Source organism: Cyprinodon variegatus, unplaced genomic scaffold (genome assembly GCF_000732505.1).
Source record: "Cyprinodon variegatus isolate N-32 unplaced genomic scaffold, C_variegatus-1.0 Scaffold2, whole genome shotgun sequence".
NCBI lineage: Eukaryota > Metazoa > Chordata > Actinopteri > Cyprinodontiformes > Cyprinodontidae > Cyprinodon > Cyprinodon variegatus.
The window spans coordinates 1,293,896-1,310,753 of NW_015150455.1; the positions used below are offsets into that span (position 1 = coordinate 1,293,896).

A 16,858-nucleotide genomic window follows, 5' to 3' on the forward strand; every position below is an offset into this window, starting at 1 on the left:
ATGTGATGAAGGGCCGAGGTGGTAATTGTTGGGTTTGAGTTCCAGGTGGGACGGTATCGTCTGAGCAGTGGGTAAAAACAGCTGTTTGCGAGGTGAACACACACAGCGAGAAGATGAAAGTAAAACCTGAAGGAAAAATAGGACCTAAAATGTTACTCTATTTTCATTTTAGATACTTATTCTAGCATATTGCATCTTTAAGAGCAATTTAAAATAAAATTAAAGTAGTGTCCATAGGAGTGCATCAGTGAAACTAGGAAAATTGAGAGACACAGAGAATCAAAGAGACAGAACACGAGGTGGTCACCGACACATTTAGTGGGTCACGGACACAAAAGACGTTGCCTACCAGGACTCCAGTGGAGCATGAAGTCACCAGGGGAGTGAAACGGGAGAGCCCCGAAGCCCTCATACTGGCTGCTCACTAACCAACCTGCTAACAGCCCTGAAAGGCAGCAGAGCCAATGAAAGCAGGCAGGATGCTCAGACATGCCCTGCTCTGCCAGGTGCCTGGATGCCAACAAAGGAGCCAGGTTAGACCCCCGGCATTGAGCAGCCCTTTTCAATTTAGATCTGCAATGATAGCTTTCAATGGCAACTTGCAAGTAGAAAGGCTGTAAACTATGTTATTCCTAAGCAAAAAAAGGGAGGCTTCCAAATGCACCTATACCACTCAAAACATGGTGGTGGCAGCATCATGCATTTCTTTATATAGGAAATAAGTTAGCACCATTCATTCTCTATCCTCTAACTCAGAGCCGTGCTCCTCTTTTTGTTGATTGATCACATCAAATCTGGGTCATGATACCATGAGAAAAAGTCAAAGTGATTTTAATGTTTAACCCATATACTCAAAGTAATATTATTGGGTTACTTTTCCTGACAAGTTCCCACAGTATTTATCAGGAAGACTTGACTTATGTCTGCTGTTTGGAAATGATGACTTTTTCCAACAGGATGTAAACAGGACTGACAGGATGTAGTCCCCACACAGACCCCACGATAGACACCATAAAAACACATGTTCTTCAAGTGTTCCATTATGGCTTTGTAAATAATAAGTTCTACAAGAAAGAGGAAAAGAGGTTCCTTTAACTGACCTGAGCTGCAATGAGAGGTAACAACGTAGACAAAGGGGTCTCACAAACTCTGCTGATACCTTAGCAGGGTAAATATAGAATGTGTGCACTCCAAAAACAATTGAGGGGCTGATAAAAGAGCAACATCCCAGGGAGGAAGCAAATTTGAGACTGACTGCCTTCTCTCTGTGTCAAAAAGTAATATAACCCTCAAGCAGTAAGAAAATGTATATTTAAAAGAAGAAAATAGATCAAATTCAATGGATATTCATGTAAAGTGAAGAGTAGAGTAAATCAACTTCAGGCACAGGGGTGTTCCTCCTTCAGGTTCACATATTGCACGCTTAAAAAACTGAAAGGTATGTTTTGGCTACAGAGCAAGCAGTCAAAATATCAGCTGTCTGTGCACTGCTACAACAAAAACATCCATCTGGGGATTGTTTACAATCAGGCCTGGGCTGTAGTTATTAAACAGCGTCAATTAAGCAGTGTTTAAGACTAATTCAGAAAAAAACAGGACAGAAAATGCTCCATAAAAGAATTATGTCTATAAAACTGATGTTTTAAGTTCATACCTTGATACACAGGTAGTTATCACAGCTGCGAGACTTCGCTCGGGTGTGCATTTTCTCCTGGGACAGCATTTAGGCACCAGAAGAAAATCCAAAACATAAATAAATATTGTAATCAACTCCAGTATGCAGATCTGATCTTCCACGCTCATGATATCAACTGTTCCAGGGTCAGATCCATTTCTCCACCCCCAGTCTGCAGACTTTCTGCCTCTTTTCCTGCGTGCTGTGCAGTCGGCAGCTGGAGCAGACTAACTAAACTTCAGAGCGTGAGAGAGGCAGAGCGCTGGATTCCCTGTCGCTCACCCTCCCTTTCTTCTCCCAAAACAACTTCCCCCGCCCTGTTGCTACTGCTCCGCTACTGAAGCCTCCTCCAGCTGGACTAATGCAGCAACTTGCAGCTCATCACTCATGAAAAACATGCATTTAACTTAAAATGTTCGTTCCGAGCCATAACACTCAAAGAGTAAGTGTGCATCAGACTCTGACCAGCTCTGCTGTGAACTCCCCCACACATATAACCCTAACCACCCCTGCCTCCAACCAGCAGCTCCCAGCTAACCCTCTTGCCTCAATGGTCTCCCTTTGTCACCACAATACAAATGGACCTGGGTTTCAGCCTATTCTGCTGCTTTTCAAAAAGAAAAAAAGAAAGGAAGAGATCAGCACAGGAGCAGAGGCTCAGGTCACTCCATATAAAAGCATTCCCCTTCAATATCGTCAAGGTGGAACGCTCAGCCTTTAAGCTGGCCAGAGTTGTTCAATATCTAGATTATAATCAGACGACATCGCTTAATAATTTCATCCAACTTGCGACATAATTAAAAGGGTGCTGACTCAGAAAGCATTAAAATTTGAGAAAAAAACCTGCAACCTGAAGAATGGCCTCTTCCCATTTGCTTCCTAAACACAGGAGATCCTTGTGCATTGAAAATGTGAAGATCACATGAATTCAGCCTGTTTTAACAGAGACAGTAGTGAGGAAAGCTAATTAGGTTGGTTTATATTTAGAGGAAAAGGTTGAGACAACAATATGAGTAGAGAGAAACAAGGAGACACACTGTCACCAACTACAGTCATTCAAGCAGACACTGTAGTATCCAATGAAATTTATTCTTTAATAAAAAATATGGCAGGTTCCCTATATAACAGTAAATATGCTTCGTGATAATATCATAGGTTGTCAAGTTTGTCTTGTTTTAGTCTGTTTGCACTCTATAATCTTCTATGAAAACAGAGGACAGGCATACCTCATGTACATATACAGTCCTCCTCCCTGGAGTGGTATTCTGTTTGGACAAAGACAGGACCTATAATTAACACTAAAATAGCATTTTTTCCCCCCGTTTATCTTCTCTTATTCTGGATGAAAATACAAAAGGAAGGAATAGAATCACATTGAAGGTAAAATATAAAGAAATGATAGGAGCTCCAGATACTTAAAAAAAGCCTTCAAAACACAGTGGTAATAATTAGGTCGAGCAGATCTTAGTCTTAGACTCCCATCTAATCCCTTTCTGACCCTATTGGAGAGGAGTTATGAAAGTCTGAACATACAGGTGTAAAGCTTTTATATTTACCAAGCTTTATCACAGGAAGTCCTTATGGGATCACTTTATGTAAATCCCTTTATTGTCCCACATTGGGGAAATTCACTCTCTGCATTTTGACCCATCCCCTTGGGGCTGCCATCATGTGGCGACCACACAGCAGTGTGGGGTTAAGGGTTTGGCTCAGAAACCCAAAGTGGAGGCTGTGGGGATCGAAATGGATTCTTGCAACCTTCTCAGAGCAAAAGCGCACTGGTCTAAACACTCCCCAATCAGACTGCAAATAAATGACCCACCTTAAGACTATTACTTATCATTAGCAATCAAAAGAGAAAGTTGCAAAATGGAGATTTAAACTGCATTAATGGTACCCATTTTGAATATAGCACACAAAAAACTTATGTTCAGCATTGCTTTCATTTTTACTGGTAACAATAAAACTAGATGTAAGATGGGAAAAATATTGCAAATGTTGTAAAAACACTTAATATTCAATGATTTGTTATGATGCAATGCTCAATCCCCCCTTTATCAGCAGTAGATCGCAAGAAAACTGAATTAGAGATGGAGAAATTAATACATTTATCTAAAGCCTTTCTGGAAAAATATTTTCAGTATGACAGTGAATCATAAGTGATGGCATTGTTTTTTTTGAATGGATTTTTGGATCTAATAATAGGAACCAGCAACTAGCAATACTAGAAAAACATAACTGAAACCAAATTAAAGTCATTTCATTATCAGTCTTTATGTTTCATAGCATTGTTTAGTGATGAAGGGTTAAAGGAAAGAGATTAACTTTGGGGCTGCAACTAACAATTATTTTGCAGATCGATTAATCTGTCGATTATTTTTTCGAATAATCGATTAATAATCGGATAGCCAAAGGTTCCTTAAAGACTTTTTACGAAATTAAACCAGGTGAAGCTAAAACTTTTCCACTTGAGGAGTTCTGGATAGAACATACTGACAGACAAAAATTTTTTTTTTTATCATAAATGCAAAGGTTTTACTTATTTTTTTGAAAATCTTTGTATAATTCCTGCTCTAAGTGGGTTGCTTTTTCAGTTAAAGGCATGTTTTGCAGTCTCTATACTCCATTAAATGAACCGATTACTAAATCAGTTGACGATTACTGCAATAATCGATTAATCGTTTAATGATTAGTGCCGTTAGTGAAAAATGCAAAGTTGGGCCTGTTTCTGGAAAGAAAGCAAAATTCCCTGTATCAGTTTAAAAACCATTAATGCATTTTTCATCAACACAAATGTCAGACAAAGGGCTTTTCATTCAAATTATGTCAACACTTTCATGAATGATAATATAAAAGTAAATAAATACATTAAATGGCTGTAAATATTTAAGGTGTTTTTTAAAGTAAATAAAATACTTTTTTATGTTGACTGAATTGACTTTTCAGAAGCATAAAAAACTAGTAGGGGTAAAATGAAAAAGAACTTACAGTTGTAGTATTGACTGTAGTAATATTTATATAAATGTAGAGAGAACTGAACCAGGCACAGAACGGTAAGGAAAACAATCATAGATTTAGAGAAAAGAGACTCACCCTCTCTTGTCTTTCACTTTGTTTACTATTTACAGCAATACTTGTTTAAGCAATAGAAGTTTTGGTTGTTAAAGCATAATTAGTTTTTGACTTTGGCTTTAATGCCGTTTATAGCTGATTAAGAATAGTTTTAAACAAAGTGCATAGGAGTTAAAAACAAAGAGATATAATCTATATCTGTACATATATAAATATAATTTATTAGCTGCTTCATGGGAGGTAGGTCAAAAAGTATAAACAAACTAATTAAAACTCCCTAACAGCCCACAAGAAAGTCTGGCATCATATCTCTTAAATAAAACACAGACAAGGAGAAATGATTCACGTTTTTTTCCTTCAGACTCTCTCGCTTACACAGTTGTTTCTTTTTTGTTTAATAAGGACAGCCAAAAAGCACATTGAACAAAGTTATAAGAAACAAGGAAATTGAAAAACAAGGAAGAGTATTTGAAGACAAATATACAATCACATGCTTTTATCTGGTTGAAGAAAAAGTTTCAGAGGGATTACTTGTGTAAGAGACAGGAAATGCCTTTAAAAAGACCTGTTTTCATCAGAGGATCCAGAATAACTTCCTTCTGTCTGCGTTTACCCACTTCTTACGGTGTCTTTTTTAGGAATATGGACATATCCTCTGTGGTCACAGGAGATAGCATCAGTGTGTTTATACTCCTGGTGACTGAGGTCAGCAGAAAGCCACGCTTCCCTGGGATTAGCAAACTGGATCCTTAATGCAGGACTGCTGATCTACTCTATGTTTGTCACATCTTTTCATAAAGTTCAAAAATATTCCTCAATGGAATCATCTTAATCTCCTTTTCTGTCGAAAATTACAAGATTGTTTCAGACTGAAGTCGTTGTACGACCAACGGAGTCAAACCTTTCCTGTTGTTTTTCCACCAGCAATCACTGGGTTTAAAATAGCCGTATTTACGCAGGCTTCTGGTAAACAATATTTATGTGATGTGAAAAAGCAGATAGGGCGCTCCCTGGGGTGGCATGAGATCAGATAAAAGACAAATTAGTGAGATGACACAGGAGCTGCAGTTTCATTGTTTTTCATCTTCACTTCTTAAAGATAAAAAAAATAAGACTCAAGGAGGCCGAGGAAGTAGGACCTGTAAAGCACTAGCCGATAAGTGCCACTTATGTTACAGAGAAATAAGATGCTGGTAAATCTGTTTTTATCAACTTTAAGAAGTTGATGTATCTTTACATCACTTTTCATTATACAACATATTTGGTCTTTCTGCTATTAAAGCGTTTATAAAAGTTTGTTTCTGGATCAAAACAAAACCTGAAACAAGGATTCTTTTTCTAAACAACTTTTCTTCTTAATGTACTAAAGTTAAAGATTTAATTTTTCTAAATTTTTAGTCTTGCTGCAATAATAAAACAATCCATATCTTTTCCATATCTTCATTAATGGTGCTTAACCTTGAACAGAGAACTTTAGCTTCCAAAAGGCTTCACACTCGGTTTGGGTAAACCTTAGACAAGAAGAGCAACCTCATAAATATAGGTCGGATTTAATAGAGCGATGGATGGATGGTCATTGTGACAAACTAATGCAAACATGCACCAAACTGTGGAATGTGACACTTTCTTCCAAGCTCACTTCATACCACTCCCATAAGGCCAACCAGCCCACCAACGGCTGTGAGAGAAACTTTAAACTTCAACTTTTGAACCCCCAAAGTTCAGGCACAGAGAACATAAAGCATCATATAATGAAAACAGGGAAAAAAAGAAAGAGAAATGTAACCTGTCCAAAAAAAAAAAAAAAGGTTATGACGACTCAGGATAAACATGCAGTAGTAAGAGTAATTCATGTAAATGTTCTCAAATGTTATCAAATAAAATAAAAATAGAACAAAACATTGAATTTTTTTTCTTATAAAATTACAAGAAAAATAGCTCCAGAATAAATTATCCACCAAAACATCCTAGGATTAATTGATCAAAGCAGCTCCATGAATCACACTTAAATCACAGTTTCTGCTGTGAGAATCTCAAGATAATAACATAATAGGTTTATGTTTGCAGCTCATTTTGTTCTGGGGGAAGAGAAGATTAAATATAAAAGACAAAGAAATCTAGTCATCTTCTCTACCTGACAGCCTGACACAGACTTGAGAACTCACATCCCCATCATGGTCCAGCTTCACACAGCCCCACTTACTGCCCCCTCTGACCCTTCCCCACCACTATTGATAGACAGTTTAAAACATTCCCCAATGAGGACTGTAACCCTAAAGGTTGGTTTATGCTTGGAGAGCTGTTTAGGTTTTTATTAGCACAGCTACCCAAACACTGAGGCTGAGCTGCGCCTCATTGCAAAGTTCAAATCTGCAATAAAACATCCCCGGAACTGAACATGTTACCAGACCATAACCAGGTCCTACAATCTTTATGCTGTATTTAAAGAGATTTTGTTTCAAAAATCAAAATTGAATATTTTTCTTTGAACTTTGGATGTTTTTTATCCCATAAATGAGCAGGATGATAAAATATATACTTAAACTAGGGCCACAACTAACGATTATTTTGCAAACTGATTAATCTGTCAATTATTTTTTCAATTAATCAATTAATAATCAGATAGGAAAAGGTTCCTTAAAGTAGACTTTTCACGAAATTAAACCAGGTGAAACTAAAACTTTTCAACTTGAGGAGTTCTGGATAGGGCATATTGACAGACAAAATTTAAATCTTAAACTGCAAAACGTTTATATACTTTTTTTTAAACAATCTTGGTATAATTACTGACCTAAGTGGGCTGCTCTGTCGGCTAATGGCCCGTTTTAGAATCTCTATACTCTACTTAACAATTAATCGATTACTAAATTAGTTGACGATTATTAATCGATCTATCCGATTAATTATTTCAGCCCTAACTTAAACTACGAAGTAGTGCAAGGTGCACTTATTTTTTAAAAACGCTATTCTTTATAACAATGGTTCACAATTGTTTAGTGTAAATTCCAACTCAGTGAAGGTACTTCACCCTTGTCAGACCATATTTTTTAAGATGTTCTAGAGCAGGACTCATCAAAAACAAAACAACAAGAACAAAACATTGATATCTATTCCCACCTGGGGGTTGGTTGAGGGATCAAATTGAATAATTATGCATTTAATGTGTACTGAAAGGCTGACATTTCTGAGTTTGAAATGAAGCATTCAAGGAGAAGACTGAGGAAGTGATCATTTTAATATTTTTATAAGGACGTGAAAGAGAGAAACTATGCTACATGTTTTAATAGTGGTAGTAAGTTTTGGATCTGCAGAAAATGAAGGATTTATATATATTTTTTACAAACAGATGTTTCAAGATGAATGCTGCAGGCTGAAGGGCTCATAGCCTGATAATAACAGGAGTTCTCAGTTTGAATGCTATGAACCTTTTTAATCATGGGGAAGAACCTGAAATGATCAATAAGGTTCAATCATTAGTGAATTGCCAATTCAAAAACTAATTTGTTAAGAGATGGTAAATAGAAGAATATGACATTAAACAGAAACATATAAAAAAAAAAATCAAATTTTTAAAAAGATATTTTTCAAATTGATATTATTTATTAATTTAGAACTCTTTCACCAGATGTGAGTGAGTAATTAAATCTCTCAATTATCAGAGAATAATTTACTTTAATTCAGAAAAATCTTTAAAAAATACAAATTTAACACACAAATATTATAATGTTATACATAAAATTGTTACGTGTATTCAGTGCTTATTTCTGAAAAGTCATCTTTGCGTAGTTGAAAAACACAGAGCCAGTTAATGCACAGTCAGGGCAATCATATATAGACAGATTTAGCAATTATATAAATCTGAATTGCTCAAAGCTTTTCCATTTCTTTTTGCAGAGAAAAAGGAATAATGCATAGAAACAAAAAATGTTCTCTCTTAAAAAGAGACAATATAGAGGTCTTTGAGTGAAAATGGGTGGAAGAAGCAGCCAAAGTCCAAAGAAACCTCATGACAGGCCTAAATAAGAGCAGAAGAAATGTCAATCATTTTTCAATTTGACTGAAAGTCCTCTCTACGTTATTCTGATTATAGTAAAATGGGCGCGCTGCTGTGAACATTCTAAGGCACCTACTGAAGTATCCATCAGAAAAGCGACTTTGAGCAGCGACACCTCAGCAGTGTGCTACAGCTGTTCTCTTTGACAGCCTAACCAACCATGTTGGTGCACTTTCCTGCCTGAAGACTGTGCCACCTGTCACGGATGTACCCCCCATTTCCCCCGAACTCTCAAAAAAAAAAAAAAAAAGGGGTGTTGATGTCTCATTCAGACACAAAAGCCAGTGTTTTCCCTGAGCGCGCGAACACAGGTGGCTGGAGGAGGGCAGGTCAAGTTTCAGGCTGGTTCACAGAGTCAAGGAGAACATGCTGACAAAGTATTAATACGCTGAAGAATGTAATGACACCAAGCAGTGTGCTGAGGCAAGACTCACTCCTTATAATAAACAGGTTACAGCGAGTAATCCTTGTAATTAAAGTGTTGTAATCCAACTTGGGAAACAGATTACCTCTCTTTAACACCTTAAGTATACCACAGGGAGCAACGGGTTGAGTTAAGTTAAATGACGGACACTAATCTTGGATTTTGTAAAATCAACACAGACATGTTTGCCTCATCAGTTGTTTTTAAACAAAGTTCCAAATGTGAGAGGTGTTAAAGTCAAACATGCATCTTCCTAAATTTATAGGAAATACTCCTGAGGATTCAGACAACATTTCTTTATCTTTTATGTTTTAAATTCTGAAACCAAATTTGGTCAAATAATCTGATGCCAATCATTTCATACATGCTGAAGTTATTCCTTTATTGCCCCCCAGAAAATTGAGTACTCACCTCTCTTTACTGTCCTGCTCTGAGGTCTCTGACAGCAAAGGAGTTTCCAACTATCTGGGCACGTAGGAGCTGACAGCTGGCCAACCAGAGGGGAAGACTGGCCCCAGGATCCGAGTCCTGCAGCAACCTGACGTGTCCCATCAATAACGCTCTGTTTTGTTGATGGAGGAGGAGGAATCACACTGTTAAGGCTAGCCACGCAGAAGGTTTCCCAGCCCAATCCCCCCCACCCTTGAGGGATCACAATTCCTCAGTGGGGCGTAACCTTCTTTGGTGTTTTATCTGCTCCCATCTCCCTCCCGTGTGTGTGCTCTAGGAAAGGAAACCAAACCAGAGCTTTTTTTACTTAACCTGCCGTGTCAACAAGAAAGGTTTCCAAACACTGCATTTAATCTAAGCGTCCAAACATTTAGACTCGTTATCTTATTGGTTTTTTGCAAATCAGTTACAAATCTTCTCACAAATTCCCTTTAAATACTGGTAAAAACAAAAGAAACAAAACATTTATTGCATTTAAATCCTCCCAGCAGAAGTCCGAAAAATGAAGGATTATGATAATAGTAGAGATCCTGTAATTCTTTTGATTGCAGCAGACGCCATCCTGCATTGTTATCTGGATTACTTGAGCCACTCAGCAAACCTCCAGGTGTGCATTCCACAGTGGGAAGGGGGGAAAGGTGGAAGCTACTCCTCCGCATCAAAAAAGGTGTTGACTTTTTTCTCTGTGAACTCTTCATATTGGAGGGCAAACAGAGAAGAGTGAGCAGAAAAGTTTCCTTCCAGAGAAGCATTGGACGATGCAACAGGTTGTCATTTTTGTGACATTAAAAAGAGAGAAAAACGACAGGGAGCTGAAATTTGGTATGAGATGTGCACCTGGTCCTCATAGAGCCTTTAATCTTTGTAGGAAGAGGCAGAAATTAAAGGCTGCACTGGTGTATCCGTCACAGTGAACCAAACTACTGAGGGCGGGTCTGCATTGAGCACAAATGAATCAGTGGAGGTCAAATCAAAGGCAATGTGCCTGAAGAATGTCTAAATGCTCCCTCATGCTTCCTCCTTCCTTTAACATTAAGAAATCTGGCAAATGAATGTAATCATTAACATGAATGATTGGTTTCTATTAGAACAGACCAAATAGATGACATTAAATATATTTCTGACTGTATCTTTGTCAGCTTCAATGCTGTCAACAGGTATTTGCCTTCTTATGAATCTTGCTTCCATATTACACTTTCTTAGGTCACAAAGCAGGTTTTTATATCAAAAATAGCTGTTGTAAATAGAGTTACTGGACCCCAAGTGGTCTACCGATCTGCATATCTTCTTCCAGCTTTTACAGTCATTACACCGTCACAAGTACAAAGCAACGGAATTAACTCTCTGCATTTAATCCATTCCCTTGGGGAACAGTGGGTTGCCATTGTGCAGCCCCCGGGGAGCAGTGTGGGGTTAAGGGTCTTTGCTCAGGGACCCAGAGTGGCAGTCTGTGTGAGTGGGGCTCAAACTCAGATCCTCAGGATTCCAGGCTTTATGGCCTCCACCCCCCTATAATATACCAGTGTATAAACCGTAAACGATGAACAGGGCTCTAGTTAAGCTCTTAGAGTGGTCGGTATGACTATAAAACTATTAAAAGTACTAATAACAATACTATATGTCTATGTGAAACAATATATCTATCTATCTATCTATCTATCTATCTATCTATTTATTGTGAACCAGGACTGCTTCATTGCTGCTCTATTTGGATCAAATTTATTAATTTTTCACATTTCCGAAAAGTTTATTTCAAACGGGGATTACAACAATGTTTGATGGAAATAGCTGGATTTTACAATGGCTAGGATTAAATGACTACTAATTTTCATTGGCCTTTGTAGTACAATTAAGCTCTTTGTTAACATTTCTCACAGTTATTAAAATAAAATACGACCAAAGAGGACAACGTGGCAGATGATGTGTAGAGAATTAGCCAAGAGTCAATATCTAGGAAAAAAAAAAGACTCCTGATAGAAGTAAAACATACATACATAGAATAGCTTAGGGTGTATAAATTGCTTAACTGCAATTTATGAGTGACTACTCTTGTTTAATCATTTTAAAATGGTAATCAGTGACTCCCTGAGGTTTGTCTTGTACAAATATGTACAAATATGTCATAGGTCTATCCCTCTTTGAAATAGTAAAGAAAACAAAAATGCCATTCAGCTAAGACAGGAAATGGCTACAAGACAGTAGTCACCTAAATCTGCTCATGGAAATGAAATATGAACCACTAGCCTAAAGATCATTAAGGGGTTTCAAACAGCCAGAAATCCACAGATCACAAAGAGAAGAAAGTTACCTTTTCTAAAATGTCTTAACACTGATTTTTCATTGTATTACTCCCTTTAATCATAATCTAAAAATTGGGGATAAAACCACATCCTCTCTTCCGGACCACCTGAATCACTACAGCATCTTGCACCTGATAACCTGTACACGCACTTCTAAAGAAGCAGAAGAGAGACATGGGAGTTAGACAGAGGGTGAAGCAAACGAAAGGGAGGGTGAAGTGTTTCCTGTTTCCACTGCTGTAATTATACCTGTCTCCTGAGGACAGGAACTATCAGGATGAGGCAGCTGGTCGGTGAGGAGATCCTCCGAAAGATGAAGCTTTATACTGTAATTCAGAAGCACTTTCAAATGTCTTTACTAAATAGAACAAATAAATCATATTCTAAACTCTTACAAGAGGCAAAAATGTTTAAATTACAAAACATGAATAATTTCCATATTTAATAGATTAAGTAGATTATGGGATATGTTTTGAAATTGTTTTCTTTTCTGTTTTTATTAGATTGGAAATAGCATATTCTGTGAAATAAGATCTTTTAGAACAGTTTTTGCTGTATTCTCCTCCTCTTTTTTATGTAAACTAACTGTTTATTCTACTTGTGGGTTGCTGTTGGAGTAATGATTCCTTCCTGTTTAAAGATGCAGCAGTGATAGAATCCTGAAATCCTGCAGCTTTGGGACTAAATAGGCTGATGCTGTCTGAGACGTTTAACTGACTCTGAAATGTAAACACAGCCCATAAAAATTCCTAAAAACGGACTCCATATAGCAGGGCCGCTGGAAGTAATTTTGAACAGGGGGTGCTGTCAAAATTTCTTGTTTGTTTTTTATTGGACAAAAGACCTATGAGGTCTATTTAAAATAAGATCAGAATAACACTCTAAAATACTATGATTAGGTTAAACTGCACGAATAGATATGAAAGTGCGTGGCGGCACCATGCTCTTAGTTTGAGCCACAGGCACCTCCACTCTGCATTTGCACAGTTTCATTGCTTTTCCCATAGTCATATGGCTAGAGCGCTCTTCCTCATTCACTCATTACGAGAATGGGAAATATCATGGTCTAGTTATCGTAAATATAAAAACTTAGACTTAGATAGATTTATTTTGTCGTTTTGTATACACGAGTGTAAGCAAAAAGAAATCTCCCAGAACAGCTCTAGACAATTTCATATTTTAAAGTGCAGCAAAAAAAAAAGACCCGTTGGTTCACCAACAGAGCAAAACCAAAGTGTTAAACACAGATATGAAAAATAATGAGCCAACATGATGAGATAACTCTAGCAGAAGACCTTCTATGAAAGCTGCAACCAGACTTAACTACTTATGTAGAAATACGTAAAGTCATAGTATGTAAGTAGGCCCCTTTAAGCTCAGAAGTAGTCACTGCTCTTTACTTTATACTTTTATTTAAGAGCCCTGTACTCTGATGCTCTCAACGCTCTATTATGATTCCTTTTATTCATCTGTGTTTCATGACCTGTTGGTCCTGATCCCATTGTAAGTTTAACCTCTGTCTTTGCCTTAACAAATCAATCAGTTTTGGTCCTAATAAACCTCAAACATTACATTATCTCCAAAATTCCTCATGGTTAAGTACATGGAGTAAGACAATGGTTTGTGTATAGGTCTAAAATGGGATGAAACAGAGGAACAAATTAGAAAAAAATAGCAAATATACCCAGACTTGCCTTATTATCATGCCATTGTTTACCCATCTCAGGTGTCTGACCTCAGTCTATAATATAGTTTCTCTTATGATAAATTAAATCGTAGATTTCTTACTTAAATAGGGTGTTTTAATTTTAATTTCTTAACCTGCCTGTCAACATATTCCAGCATTCAGCGAGTCAAAATCATATGTTGTTTATGTTGTTAAGTTTTATATCTCAAGTGATTATTTCTGTGCATTTTGATAATTAGGGCCTGCATATATAATAAATATCCACATAAAAGGTATGTTTTTTTGTTTTGTTTTTTAATGTTATTTTTACAGAATAAAAAAGGATATAATTCCTAGATTTTTATTTAATGGCCTTCTAGGAAACAACTGTTGTTTTTTCTGCCCAACAGGTCTTTAGGACTTCATCAATTCCATTATCATGACAAAGGCCACCTGTTGAAACATGTTAATCAGAGTATAAAGTTGTTTGCTGGTACTTCCAGCATCGCCACACGCTTCACTTCCCCACAGGCTGATTACCTTTATGTTACACTGCATTGATGCAATAATTCATAAAAAGGGACCCCTGAACTGTGGAAGACTATATGCCACAGAAATTGGGCATTCCTTTAACTAGGTCAACATCTCTGTTTTAGAAATCTTGTTTTCTTTCTTTTATTATATCTTTCCTTTACTGAGAAACTAATCTCAGGAGCTAATTAGCTGTAAACTGGTGAACACAACACTGCTAACATGCTTTTAGGCTTTTTAGCTCTTGCACAATATCCTCCTCTAGTGGACAGCATAAACTTATCTGCACAACATAAGTCCAAAAACTAGACCAATTATGGGTTAAAATAGTCGACAAAGAGTCTACAAACATATGCATCTGGGTATCAGAATGACAATGCTGGTTAATAATCATCTTTTTCTTCGCATCCATCAGTATGCAAACAAAGTAAGCTGAGAGCAGAGGTGGGGGATATCCAGTCAGAGAACAGAGGGGGGAAAGCCTGCAGAGCAAAAAGAAGCCTTCACCCAGCACTACTTATTGCCCAGCAACCTCACCAGCATACAGAGAATGCACCGGGTTTTCTGCAGACTGCCACTGCTTACTCTCACCAACAGAGGTAATTGCTTACAAATAAGGGGAAAACCAGCTGTGAAAAATTAATGTCAAGTACTAAAACTACACTGTTTGTAATAAATAAGTAACAGTTCAGAATGACATAGATCTCGACCTGAATGTTTCACTTTAAAACAATATCTGAAGATCTGGGCCTATCTCTCAAAAACGACATTAGGCTTGAACCTTTTTACATTACTAATACAGATTAAGAACTATGACAAAATATCACTATTAAGCATCTAGTTAGGTTGGCTTTGAAATTAAAAGACATAAAATGCAACAAAAGCGCTTTCAAATCAGAGAAGATGGATTTAATTTATTGTTAAGAGGGCGATACAGAAACTGCACATATAAACTTTAAGTTCTCAGCAAAGCAGGTCTAAGTAAAAAAGCTTGAGCAGTTTCCCCTTTTCACGTCAGACTTGAGGGTCATCATTAGTGAGCCATTTTCCCTCCAGATTCAACTTTGGCCAGCTTAGGGCTTAATCAAGTGGAAATTGTGAAAGGGGGGGTCGTGGGGATTGGTCAGGGTTGGGGTGCGGGACAGAATGGGGCAATTGTTTAGATAAAGGCCCCATGTTGAGTCTGCTTTCATGTCTCTCTGGGGGATGTGATGGGACTTTACAGTAGCATTTTACTCCCAGTAGTGCTTTCTTCACCCCTATGGAAAAGATGCAGTCATAAAAGGGGATGTTGAATCTAAGGAAATTTGTTTAAAGGACATGAAAAAACTGAGGGAACATAATCAAATATATAGAGAAAATTTAGCAGCTCAAAAATAGTGGTCCTTATTCATTACATTTTACTCCCCACTTGTTTTACAGCATGTGTTGCAAATATGGCATTGTTGGAATTAAAACCAAAAACTCTTTTTAAAGTTATGATGCCCACTGACCAACCCCGTATTTCGGTGTCTTTCAGTGGATACTTTAGGGTCTTAGGTGATAAATTCACAGTGTTCTGCTGCGTCAGGACCAGCTCCACTGCTTTTGCTATGATGATGAATCAGCCATGTGGGAATTCAATTTCCAAATTAAACACGTTGCTGCGAACAGTCGGTTATTTTGTTCATGTGTTACTAAGACAATTGACCCCAGTTTTAACTGTCGGCCAGGTGAAAATGACTGTCACCTCATCTGTGCAAACATGTTAGTGTAACAGCAGGTACATTTTGATATCTGGTCTGTGCTGCAAAATGTATGTTACAAAGATTCTGTAGCAGAATGCATCGCACACATGGGCTTTATAAATGTTATTCAAAAGCTAACCTGCTCATGCATTTGATTTTTTTTTACATGTCAAAAAAATATGATATGCATGGTATCAATTACAACTTTTACTTGTACTTTGACTTAACTTTAGTTATAAGGTCATTCCCTGATTTATGCATATTTATAAAAAGCCTTGTCTAGATGTTAAACTACTAAAAGAAACATGCGTGGCACCCAAAATTGTATGTAGCCCAGGGGCCCAAAACATCCTAAATCAAGCCCTGATCAAACTGTTGTTGCACGCTCACCATTCCCGACATTAAAATGAGATTCCCTTCAGTTTTCCTCACAAGCAGAAAGGCTCCCACTGATCTATTATGCAGCAAAGCCTTTTTTATGCATGTCCTGAATGAAAGCCAGCGAATTGATGGGTTGAAAATAATCAGGTTTTCCTTAGACAGCCTCACTAAATAGCTGCAGAGAGAAACCAAGAAAATGGGTGGAAAGGAGAGACTTTAGCATTATGAGCGAATTTCTTTGGGAAACTTACGCAAAAAAAAAGTTCTTTTGATAAATGCAAAACTATTAATAAAACTGAAATAGCGATTAAAACAGTGCCTGGAATGAAAAGTTTTAAAATAAAGTCCAAACAGAGGATTTGGAGATTTTACCTTTATTGTTAGGAAGTTTTGTCCATTAGCAGGTGCATTTAGGTCCTGTAAGTAATTCCTCAAACGTTTTCCTCTTGTTTTGGAAATGTTTATAAACCTCTTCAGTTGTCTGGTGGAGGAAAAAAAAAAAAAAGAAAAAGAAAAGAAAAAGGTGTTAAAAGTCTCCTTCTTCGCTCAAACTCCCATTTTTAGGGTGGAATTTGCTT

At 37.3% G+C, this 16,858-nt stretch overlaps 1 protein-coding gene across 4 annotated transcripts in view; it reads right to left on the reverse strand.

Annotated features, from left to right (window-relative positions):
* LOC107081914 (pleckstrin homology domain-containing family G member 4B-like) overlaps nucleotides 1–16,858 on the reverse strand; it is a 47,132-nt gene extending 30,274 nt beyond the window's left edge. For 2 of the 4 annotated variants that reach the window (XM_015370281.1, XM_015370273.1), the window contains exon 1: nucleotides 1,655–1,723. In XM_015370281.1, the coding sequence (XP_015225767.1) occupies nucleotides 1,655–1,723 (69 nt within the window). Of the gene's footprint in view, nucleotides 1–1,654; nucleotides 1,724–9,636; nucleotides 9,788–16,652 lie in introns of those variants that run through there. The other 2 variants (XM_015370290.1, XM_015370299.1) reach the window with 2 other exon arrangements.